A 12,651-nucleotide genomic window follows, 5' to 3' on the forward strand; every position below is an offset into this window, starting at 1 on the left:
AATATGTGGTGTTCGATGTTGACTCTTGCTCATCAATTTTGTTGTTGGAAATGGTTGAAACAAAACCGAACGAAAATTTGTTGATTTTATTTATATCTATAGTGTGAGTTTGATTTGATTAGAATGTCGAGTTTTTTTTCTATTTTTCAAATTTATTTTGGTTCAGAGATGACGTCTTAATGTTCTCCCTTTTCTATATACACATGTACACATTGTGTAAATTAATCAGAATTTTTTCACCTAAAACAAATGAAAACCAAACTCAGAAATGTAGAGTGTGGGTCATAGAATTTGACAGATTTGGGTTGTTGAATGCTAAAGGTCGAGAGGAAGTGATGCGAGAGGGAGAAATCAAGAGGCATAAAGGCGTCAAATTCTTATTTCTTTTTTTCTCTTTTTTCTTTGAAATTTTTTCATTCAAAATTTAATTTAACTGAATAAATTCATTTTATTTTAATTTAAAATCAAATCAACATTTTAATTTAATTTGATAATATTTTTTTTTTATATAGTTTAAATTGAATTCTACTCATCCTTGCCTACCTTTAATCTTATTAGGGTGCACAACCTGTAAATATGATTTGTCAGGTGGTCGTGGTCTTTAAACTACTCATTTCTTGGTTATTTATAATCTAGCTGCTAATGGGGCATCGTTTTGGTACCACTCTCAGAGAAGATGCGAGGGAAGAGCTCTGAAATTCCGCTATAAATACTGTGCATCTTAGGGAAATTTTGTGCATTAAGAAAACTCACTTTGGAAAGTCGACTTAGGCTAAGAGAGTGCCTAAGAAGCTCTTTAAGCTCTCATTAAAATGATCCCCTAGCTATGTGAAATCTAGCATTACCCTATGCTTGGAAAACTAACATCCTTTTGTAACAGTTAACACCCAATTCTGGGAACTCCATGTCCTTGCACAATCGGCAGAACGATCACCAAGGGATAATCTTGACAGGCACTTTCGAAGCTCCACCTTTGTAAGCTAATTTTTAACAGCAAGTTTTACCCAACTTCATATCAGCATCACCACCTACCAGGATGCTGCACCTTTCATCTATTCAATGATGTCAAATTGTTGAATGAAGTAAATATAAATATACACCAAAAGGCTATTTGCGAATTTACTTGATTGAGGCTAATGCAATCATAGAAAACTAGTAACTTAAGTATCTGTTTCTTGGATTCCCTCATTTCCTCTAAACGGATCTCAGCTTAGAACGTAACTTCAAGCAAACAAGACGGGCCATGATAGAAAAACAATCTCAACAAATAACGACAGAAATTGCCTTACCCCTACATTAATCCAGTAGCCTGATAATGAGACAGAAATAACATTAGTTAATTGCTTGTTAATACTCATCCATAACCTGTGATCACAAACAGCAAGTTTGAAGGCAACAGCAGTGGAGTAGAAATCAACATATTTTATATGAAATAACAAATTGGATAATTAAATCCCATATGCTGACACCTTCTCAATCCCTAAAACTTGGCCTGCAAGTCCTCATCCAATAGCTTTAGAAATTAGACATTAATCAACAATTTTTCCCCCTCCTTTTAACTTTGTGTGATCAAGGAGCAGTATATGTTTTATTGTGTAAAAAGTAATGCAAACATTTTTTCAGTTGGTCCAAACCAGGAACCTGTAACTTTATAGGACAGTTAAAAATGGAGGAATGAGGGAAAGATAGCTTCATCTTAAAAGAAGATGTGTAACAACATTTGCTGTAGTCAGACTTGAACTGTAGCTCTATTGAACAAGCCAAAATTTCTTATTAATTCACTGATCAAATAGGGCATTCCCTAAGAATGTACTTCTCATCAAAGAAATTCTTCTGGCGGTGGAAACATGGATACAGAAGAAAATAAACAGCACAAGGGTCTTCAAAGAAGAACCATCTACAGAGGGCCCGGAAATGTTCCATTCTCCCTTTGCTCATTCCATCTCTCTATCTGGTACAGATAAACAAACCAAAAGTCAGCTCAAGTAGGCTAGCACTACCAAGCCAGGAAACCAAAAAAATATAACAATGCTACACAGCTCAATATTACAAAACTAATATCATACTTGTGGCAGATACTGAGTAAGGTTGCGGAACGTACAAGTAATAATCCTCCAAATGAGTGAGTTTCTAATGTCATTGGTATAAGAATTCTCCAAGCTTAAACTAGAAGCCTACAGTTCCATATGATTGGGTAACCACGATAATGAACAGGAAAAGAAGCAAGTGATCATGTGCACACGCCATAAAGCATCTCCCTCCCTCCCCTCCTTTCTCTCTCAAAAACACACACTTGCAATAAACAGGGGTAGCTGGAAGATTACATGCAGAGGCTGGAAGGTCCAAACAAAATAGTGAAGGTTTTAAATTGATAGCAACTAGAGAAGCAATTTTCAAATTGCTTGAATGAAGCAACTCTTTTACGGAGTCAATTGAGTGACTGCAATGCTGTTGACAAGTTGCGGGCTTGACTAGGGATCAAGGTCAAGTAAGCATTAATACTTGACCTTGATGATTGCTGCATGAGGGATGATGCAGCATTAATACTCGATAGATTGCAAAGCCGCAAAAGCTTGAAGTTGACAAAGACTGGAGAAACATGCAGATATGAGAAGATACACCAAATCTTCTTCCACGCTCTTTAATTCTATTCCAATTCTTGAGATTTAAAATGTTCTTAATAAGCCTTACATTTCCTTCTTTTTTATCTAGAGCTATTGGAAAAAAAGCCAAACATTTACCAATTTTCACATTTATATCCTAACCTTAAAATCTTGGGCACTAAAATCAATTCTTTTGCATTTGCCTCAATTTTAGCCATTTACATTAATCAATTTTGACAAAAAAATTTATAATCCACGTGTCATGCCACCTTGAATTATTCCTTAAAAAGCCTATTAGATAAAAAATTAAAATATTTACGTTAATCCATATTTAGATCCAAAATTTAAAATTTTAGATAATAAAATTAAACTTTTTTCATTTTGTCTCAATTATAACCGAGAGAATTAAATTGAATCTGAAAAATTATCAAAAAAATACAATATAGTCCCAAAAGTTTTATTTGACTAATAAAATAGTTCTTAAAATAAATATTTTTATTTCAACAATGCTTTTTTTTAATACTATTATTTACTTTTCATTCTCATTTTTATACACATTATAATTTAATAAAAAATTAAAATATAAAAAATTTATAATATAGAATGTATAATATTTAATTTTATTTAGGCGTATTGGACAAAAAAATCCAAATATTTATTACTTTTCACATTTATATCCTAATCATCAAATTTTGGACAATAAAACCAATCCTTTTACATTTGTCTCAATATTAGCCATTTGCCTTAATCAATTTTGATTAAGAAATTTATAATCCACGTATCATGCCACGTAGGATTATTCCTTAAAAAACCTATTGAATAAAAAAATCCAAACCTTTACGTTAATTCATGTTTATATCCAAAACTTTAAATTTTAGATAATAAAGCTAAACTTTTTTCAATTTGTCAATTAAATCAGGAAAAGTTAATGGCAAATTATAATATAGTCCCTAAAGTTTATATATATAGTCCTATATTTAAATTTTATATTGAAAGTACATTGATTTTATATTATAGTCCTATATTTAAATTTTATATTGAAAGTACATTGATTTTATATTTATCATATGTAATATTAAATAAACATTTATTACAAATAAATTTCTCTATATAAACCATCACATATAGATATTATATATTAAAGTATTTCATTGAAGGTTTATATCCACCATTATAAATTATGCACATATTTTTAACATATGAAAAATTGTATTTTATATTAATAATATTAAATAAAATGAAATATTACATATTTTAGTATGTTAAGACATCCCCTTTATGATTTTTATAAAAACTTAGATATGTTAACGACATCTCCTATAAATTATTTGAAATGTCCAATATTTTTATTTTGTTCACCTATATAATAAGTAAACTTATAACGTATATTAATTTATTAGCTAATTTGACAAAAAACTGCATTTCATATCCAATAATATACATTTTATACTATAAATTTTTTATATTTTAAATTTTTATTAAACTATAATATGTGTATAAAAATGAGAATGAAAATTAAATAATGGGATTAACAAAAAAAGACATTGTTGAAATAAAAATATTTATTTTAAGAACTATTTTATTAGTCAAATAAAACTTTAGGGACTATATTATAATTTTTTAATAACTTTTCATATTCAATTTAATCATCTTGGTTATAATTGAGACAAAACGAAAAAATTTTAATTTTATTATCCAAAATTTTAAATTTTGAATATAAATATGAATGTAAATGTTTTAATTTCTTTATTTCATAGGCCTTTTAAGACCATCTCCAACCCTATGCACCATTTTTTGCATTATTTTAGTGCTTTGCACTAAAATGGTGTAATATTATCTCCAACATTCTGCACCAATTTTAACACCAAAAAGAATATTCTATTTATATTCTTTTCTCTCTTTAATATTATATTATTTATTTTACTTTAATTTTATTTATATATTTCATTCAAAAAATTCATATAATTTTATATATTCACTCTAAATATTTATATATTTTATATTTCCATTCAATATTCAAATATTTAATTATTTTATAAATAAACAAAAAAAAATTTCAATAATTGTGAATATATTAATTTAAATTAAATTTTAATAATTATAAAAATATAAAATAAATTAAAAATATAATAAATTATGAGAGTAAAAAAAAATTAAACTTAATTAAAAATATATATAAATTTTAAATTATATTATAATTTAAAAAAATAAAAAAAGATATAAATTTTAAATTATATTATAAATTAAAAAAAAAAAAAGAATGGCGCTGCTACAGTGTCACACCGCCAAAATCCCGTAGGATTTTGGGCGTGCGTTGGAGGGCCATCTCCAACGCCAAAATAGAAATTGGCGCAGCGTTGGAGATGGCCTAAGGAATAGTCCTATGAGGCATAACACGTGGACTACAATTTTTTTGTTAAAATTAATTAACGTAAATAGGGCAAATGTAAAAAAATTGTCTTTATTGTCCAAAATTTTAAGATTAGGATATAAATGTAAAAAGCAGTAAACATTTGGATTTTTTTTGTCCAATACGCCTTTTTTCTAATGTTTTTGTTATCTCAAGGAGCTATTCAAATCCTATAGTTCCCTGTTTGGATCTAACATTGCCACCACAATGCCACGCTTCAACCAACAACAATATTTTTGTTGTTAGAAGCTGCACTCAGCCAACAATAATTGAAAAAAGGAAACAAATAGAGATTAGTGATGGACACTATCAGCCATGTATTCTCTGAAATGCTTTCAAAATTAAAGGAGAAGGAGAAGAAGATGATGATATGCTTCTTCAAGCCTTACTTAACAAAGAAAGAAATAATCATGCTTGCTAGGATATTAATATCTCCAAATACGTACCCATTCAGTGGGGCAAAGAGAACGATAATATTTTCCATATTTTTCGCATTCTGAAGCCCCTTCCCCCTTGGCAGCTACGCACCTGGAGGAGATCATAAGAATAGTTATTAAGAAAACTAAGAATAATTTTAAAAGAGAGAGAGACATTTGCCAAATTGGAACATGAAAAGAAAAATAAAAAGGAGAAATATATAATAAAGAAATTTAAATTACCGGTGGTACTCAATGTATCTGGTAAAACAGTGCCTTGTCTGATTTGTAGTTGGGAAACGAAAATCAGCTGGTGCTGTCTCCAGCTGGATATCAAGCCACCCAAACACACAAGTGAATCCAGATGGAAGTGACACAAATACAATGTGATTGAAGGCCAGTTGAAAACAAAGGTTCTCACTAAATGATCATACCTTTATTTCTGGTTTCTCATCAGCAGCTCCCTGTTCATCTGAGTTCTCCTCAGTAGTTTCGCTACTTTCTGTCTCAACCGCAGGAGCATCTTCACTTTTGTTTTCAGCAGCGGGATTAGTTTCACTGCTTTCTTCAGCAGCAGCAGTATCTTCCACTTTCTCTTCAGCAGCAGCTGCTATTAGCACTTCCTCTGCTTTCTCTTCCGAAATAGCAGTTTCAGGTTTCACTACTTCTTTTACTTCCACAAGTTTTGAACCTACATCACCCTTCTCTCTCTCCAATAAATATTGCTACATTTCAAAGTATTAGGCAAAAACATTCCATCATCAGTAATGCATAATAATATCAGGTAACGGAAGAAAGAAAATTTGACTAGTCGAGCAACTTAAATAGCAATTTCCCAAAGGTGAAGCTCCAAACAAACACTAATCACAATCTAAAAGGACCAATAATATAAACAACACTAGAAAAGAGATATTTACATAATTGGAAGGCAAACTTGACCAGAATATTGTCACATACAAGAAGATTAAAGCATATGCAGGCTAGGGATTGGTTGGTTACGAGTTGAAGGTGGTTAATGGAAGTCAAGATAGTTATAGGAGTTGATGTGATAAAGCACTTGTTGTAACAAGTTAGTATAAATAGTGAAGTTTACTTGTAGAAGAGGATATCCAGAAATTGAATAAAATAACAAATATTTCTCTCTTCTATTCTCTTGCTCTTCTCACCCCCTATCTTCTCTCTCTCTCTCTCTCTCTCTCTCTCTCTCTCTCTCATATCTTCTCCCTCTTATTCTTCTCCATCTTCTCTACAATTTCTCTTCTTCTATCTCAGATCTCCCCCTCCCTTCTCTATCTCTCTTTCTCTTCTTCTCTTTTCTTCTCTCTTCTCTACTCAATTCCATTCTGTTCTCAGTAGAAACCCTAATCTAAGGGCTGCTACTGACAAATATCTTCAGGATACTAAGTAATTAGAGCTCATTTTGATTAGTTTGAACAAGATCAAGCTAAAGCACAGCATATTCAAAGACAGGCTAAGCCATCATTATTTGGTGATATCTTATTTTGTATCATTATCATTTTGATCAAGTAACAGAAGCATACTCATGCAGTCTGTCGGAGGTTGCATCACACATGATTATATATATGTGTGTGTGTGTATGCATGTATACGTACATATAACTGTTATCCTATCAGTACCATCAGCATTTCATTTTCAAGTTTCTTATTCAACTGCGAGTGAACATCAAATCAAGCCAGTCCTTAGCTTTGTTTAGTAGGAAATTGAGCCTCTAATATAGCTTCAGCATTCAGAATACTGAAAAGCAGGTATTACTGTGTTAGCATTCCTGAGCTGCTTATTTGGTGAAATCTGACCAATTCTTAAATCCTAGGTTTAGCGATCAAGACCTTCCATTCTATATACTTCCTCTTTTTCTCTTCATTCAAATAAAAAAATGAAAAAATTACACGAAATCATAATCTAATTTCATAATAAAACAAATCAAATTATATCCTAAAATATCACAAAGAACAAAACCAAAATTTCAGAAAGAAAAAAAACAAAGTCAATAAATCATTAGCTAGATCTAATCCTTAAGAAATCTCATTTCTTCAATAATCTTCTGTACCAAGACTGCTGAACTCTTTGAACTAATAACCGAAGATCAAGAACAATCCAATAAAAAAAAAAAAAACAGTGAAGCTGCACAGATCTAGCTGAGCAATCAAATCATTCGATCCAGAAAAACTGGCATTTTCAGGTAAATGGAATAAAAAAACAAAATAGAAACGGTACCTCAGATAGCGAAAGAGTTCCGGTTGTTGCAGCTTCCGCCATTGCTTGAAAAGAAAAGGATGTGCTAGCTGACAGCGAGTGGTTCGAGAAGGAGTAGGGCGGCCTTCCGGTCCAACGTAATAAAAGATGGCGAGGAGTGCTTTCGAGCGTAGGTCAAGACAAAGAAAATTTACTCTCTCACTCTACAAGTAAAAGTCAGTGCAGTTAATACGAGTTAGGAAGGCTATTTGCTCTGAACGCGCTTCCACTAGCCTACAGTCCAATCATTTTCCCATATTCTCTTATTATGTTTATTTAAAATGTATTTTATTTATTTTTAATAAAAACTATATATATTATTACAACTATATTTAAAAATTATATTATTTTTAACTAAATCTTTACATATTTTTTAATTTTAATGCTGATGTGATATACTGAATCAGTAAAAATATAATTTAAAATTATAAAATCTATTTTATTATAAATAAACTATATATTTTTGCTTATTCTTTACCCTATTCCATAATTTTAGCGGATTATTTTTTTTAATTTTAACTAAAATTTTCACACTCATCTAAATTAAATCATATTTATATAGTAATTTATTAAAATAAAAATAATTTAATTAAACTATTTATCAATAGAAATATAATGTAAAAAATTAACACCAACTTAACTTAAAATTAATAAGCACTTATTTATAAATTAAATATAGTTTAGTGGATAAAAATAAAAGAAAAATTAATCTTTGACTAAAATAATTTATAATAAAAAATTTATTTATAATATCTATAAATAATTAAATTAAAATAAAAAACTCATTTATAAAAATAATTTGTAAGATTACATTAATTTTAATTAAAGAGGACTTATTTAAATATGATAATAAAATATTTTTATTCTATTTTTTAGTATAAAATTAGTGTGAATTATTGAATTCATTATATCAAACAATACTCATATTGATGCAATAATAAAAATATATTTTTTTACTTAATAGAATAACTGATTCAAATGGATTTTACATTAAAAAATTAATTTATATGCTAACTAAACAGCCACACATTAGTTACTATTACATTTTTTTATTTTTTAATTAAAATTAATAAAAAAATTGACTAAAATTAACAATTTACTTAAAAATTTAACTAAAATAAAATTTTATCATATTGTAATAAGTAAAATTCATATTAAATTTTTTTTTACTAATTCAGCATATCACATAAGTAAATTTTAATTCTTAATTGATCCTTATTAAAATTATTAATATTTTTTATAATTTAGTTAAAATTATAAAAAAAATTGATTAAAATTGAAAAACAATATGTGTTTGGGTATAAATAATAATTTATTTTTTAATAAAATTATATAGATATTGTATTAATAAATTAAAATTAAAAAAAATTGTCAGCGGATAATTTCATGCCCAACTCCCATGTCCAACACAGAACGAGACAAAGAGCGGGATGCCCACATCTGCATTACCCAGTTGTCATTTCTCCAAAGTCACCAATAAGAGCTATACACGTTTCAAATTTTTGGGTTTGTGTTTTTTTTTTTTTCTTTTTCCTCTTAAGATAATTCATAAGACCGAAGAAAATATAAAATTCATATGAACTTTCCATTTAAACAATGTGCAGTTCCATAACCCTCTCCCCCTTATAAAAGAAAAAGAGATTGAGTGGAAAAGTTTAGTTAAAATATAAATATCATTCATGATACCATTGATATATATAGGAGCCACACTTTCTTTACAAAAATCAATAATAAATACTAAGTCACTTTCAATCATAATTCTTGAAAAATCTCTAATTTTTTTAAGTAATAAAAATTCTTCACATGCGATACTTAGGAGTAAGCGTCCGCAACGGAGCTTCACAAACGACAATATCCAAGAAGATGCTTTGATGATTACGAACAATAAGTACTGAGACTTCCCAATTATTATGCTTATCTATTGCTACATCAACATTAAGTTTCAACAAATCCGAGGGTCGCGGCTGCCACTTACCAATTGAGGGGAAGGCAAGCTATCTTGAGAAAATGAATGAGCATTGACTTGGTTGAAATCTTCTTGTGTATGAATAGCAGTTGAGATGATAACATTAGTGGGCTTCCTCTTCTGGTTAAAAACAAAGTCATTCCTATCCTTCCATATGAACCATAGAAGAAATCTACATAGTTAAATTAAATCTTTTCTATTGGTATGATTAGATAATGTATTGCAAATCTCAGTGTGTCCATCACGTTCTGGTTGGCTAAGAGGAAGAATCTAAGACGGATTGGAGAGTGAACCCAAATGTCAATAGCATGATGGCATGAGAAAAAGATGTGATCCATTGTTTCTTTTTCATTATAAAAATGGCAATCCGAAGAGAGATGGCTGATATGATCACGAAGAAGGGAATTATAAGGCAACCTTTCTAAGAATAAAAGCCAAAAAAAAAAAGAAGAATTTTGCTTGAAAAATTAGAGCTCCAAAATTTTCTCCAAAAAACCACTTTATGGACTAAAGAATAAGGACCCGGATCCCTCATATTTTGTGAAGAGTCCAAAGAAAGCCTCCTAGCCACCCAAGTAACCAAATTTAACATAATATTCTCCATATTTATCAAAATGCCAAACTAATCAGTCAAGGGAAAGATACTAATGGGGATGGTAAGGATGTGATCAATATCATCTCTTTCAAAAATTGTTTCAAGAGTAGCACCCATCTCTCCTCTTTGCATGATATGCTTTCTCTATTCTCAACCTGCCATCTCAAACCTTGTTTAATAACCTCTCTTCCCGAAAGCATGCTTTGCCAACCCCAAGAAGCTCTCCTCCCCTGAGCAGCTTGTAAGAAGGATGAGTTTGGAAAATATTTACCTTTAAGCAGTTGAGCAAGCAAGTAGTTAGGATTAGATAAGATCCGCCAACCCTGTTTTGCAAGTAAGGCCTTATTGAAGCTAATCATGTATCTGAACCCCAAGCCTCCTTCACCCTTGGCATTACAAAGTTTGGACTAAGCTACCAATGAATCTTCTTTTCATCTTTAATTTGCTGGAAACCGAAAACATGACATGGCAAACACTGAGATAGCGGAAGTGACAGCTTTAATGAGCACTTCTTTTCCTCCTTTGGAAAGAAGTTTCTCTTTCTAGCCGGAGCATTTTTTGCCAATTCGCTCGCGAATGAAATCTAAAGTGTGCGCTCTTGATCTTTGGAATTGAGTAGGGAGGCCAAAAAAGTGACCTTGAAACTCGAGATTCTGGATGTTGAGAAGATTAGAGATCTGCTGCTTGATATCAATAGGGGTATTGGGGCTAAAACAGATAGCTGATTTTGACAAATTAATGGATTGTCCACTTGCTGCGGAATATTCATGAAGAATGGCCTTGATGATCTATGCTTGTGCAATGCTTGCTTGAGAGAATAGAATGGAGTCATTCACAAAAAGGAGATGAGAAATTGAGGGACCTTGGCGAGACACAAATAAACCTTACAAGGAAAAGCTTTTAATAGCATGAGAAAGACCCTCTGCCACAAGAATAAAAAGATAAGGCGATAACAGGTCTTCTTGACGAATGCCTCTAGAAGGAGAAATGTAATTTGTGGCCATTAATTTGAAGTGGGTAAGTAACAGTGGTCACACATTGCATAACCCAATTAATCCATTTATCATGAAAACCAAGGGTTTGCATCATATGTTGAAGGAATTGCCACTCTACACATTCATATGCTTTATTGATGTCCAATTTAACTGCCATTCCTGCAAAATGACCCCTCTTCCTTAGCTTGAGACTATGCATTAGCTCGTGACAAATAAGAATGGTTTCTGAAATAAGTCTGCCTTTGATGAATGCATTTTGTTCTTGCCCCACAATTTTATCCATAAAAGGTCTTAATCTGAGACTTAAAATTTTTGCAATAATCTTGTAAAAGACATTACAAAGGTCCATAGGTCGAAAATCTTTCATGGATTGAATTGTTTTAACCTCTGAAATAATAGTGTGCTTAAAATTCTTGAGTAATATACTATTATCAAAAAATTTCTTTACCGCCCGAAAAATATCTTGACCAATAACATTCAAAAATTTGTGGTAGAAGAGAGCTGTGAGACCATCCTCTCCTGGTGCTTTTGTAGGATGAATAGAAAAAAACAGCTCTCTTAACTTCCTCAAAAGAAATAGGAGTTATCAGACAAACATTCATTGTATCAGTTATTTTAGGAGCAAGACCAGCAGTAACAACCATGAAATCTGAGGGTGAGAGAGAAGAGTAGATCTCATGAAAAATAATTAGTTGCAATAGATTGGACCTCATTTTGACTTGTTTTCCACACTCCATTTCTGTCCAGCAAACCAGAAGTAAAATTTCGTTTCCTACATTGGATCACATTGGCATGAAAGAAAGAAGTATTCCGATCGCTACATTTCAACCAACTAGCTCTAGCCTTTTATTCCTAAAATTTCTCCTCATTTCGTATTTCACATGATAGCTATTGTTCCAAACTCCTAACCAAAGTTGAATTCCAAGATTGAAGATTAGCTTTTGTTGCCTCCAGCTGAGATTAAAGCTGGTTAATTCGAAACTTGGTGTTGGTAGGATGATTCCTATGCCAATCAACAATAGACTTCCTGCAAGCTTTAATCTTAGCATAAGAATTAAATATAACTGAACCACTAAAGCTTTGAGACCAAGCATTCCTCACTAAAACTAGAATTACAGGATTAGAGCACCATCTAGAGTCAGTAAAAATACTTCTTTGCTTTGGCCATATTAGGAGAAGAGCATACCAACAGTGGTCTATGATCAAATCCTATATCCTCAAGACGTTCCACATAAGCATTCGGATAGAATTGGCACCACGAAAAAGAAGCTAAAGACCAATCAAGCCTTTCCTGTATATTCAAGCAGTCATCCCTATTATTATTCTAGGTGAAGATTGGTCCCTTAAAACCAAGATCTAACACCCTTAGGGTATTAACAAAAGATCGAAAAATAGCAATCTGCGAAAGATTAA

The 12,651-nt window shown here is 31.0% G+C and overlaps 1 protein-coding gene across 1 annotated transcript; it reads right to left on the reverse strand.

Moving 5' to 3' along the window:
- Positions 1-1,675: 1,675 nt before the first annotated feature.
- On the reverse strand, positions 1,676-7,852 carry LOC110606895 (cytochrome c oxidase subunit 6b-1). Its single transcript, XM_043953325.1, has 5 exons — positions 7,665-7,852; positions 5,864-6,154; positions 5,673-5,755; positions 5,460-5,541; positions 1,676-1,951 (listed from the first exon to the last, which is right to left on the reverse strand). The coding sequence occupies exons 1-5, from the start codon at positions 7,704-7,706 to the stop codon at positions 1,898-1,900; spliced, it is 552 nt and encodes a 183-aa protein (XP_043809260.1). The 5' UTR covers positions 7,707-7,852; the 3' UTR covers positions 1,676-1,897.
- Between the last annotated feature and the right edge of the window lie 4,799 nt (positions 7,853-12,651).

Source organism: Manihot esculenta, chromosome 18 (assembly GCF_001659605.2).
Source record: "Manihot esculenta cultivar AM560-2 chromosome 18, M.esculenta_v8, whole genome shotgun sequence".
Taxonomy (NCBI): domain Eukaryota; kingdom Viridiplantae; phylum Streptophyta; class Magnoliopsida; order Malpighiales; family Euphorbiaceae; genus Manihot; species Manihot esculenta.

Excerpts from the sequence above, each read along its gene's own strand:
- LOC110606895 (XM_043953325.1), bottom strand. The coding sequence starts at position 7,706 with ATGGCGGAAGCTGCAACAACCGGAACTCTTTCGCTATCTGAG. Across the intron at positions 6,155-7,664 it reads GAACTCTTTCGCTATCTGAG|CAATATTTATTGGAGAGAGA; the intron begins GTACCGTTTCTA and ends TTTGAAATGTAG. Across the intron at positions 1,952-5,459 it reads CTCTTTGCCCCACTGAATGG|ATAGAGAGATGGAATGAGCA; the intron begins GTACGTATTTGG and ends TATCTGTACCAG.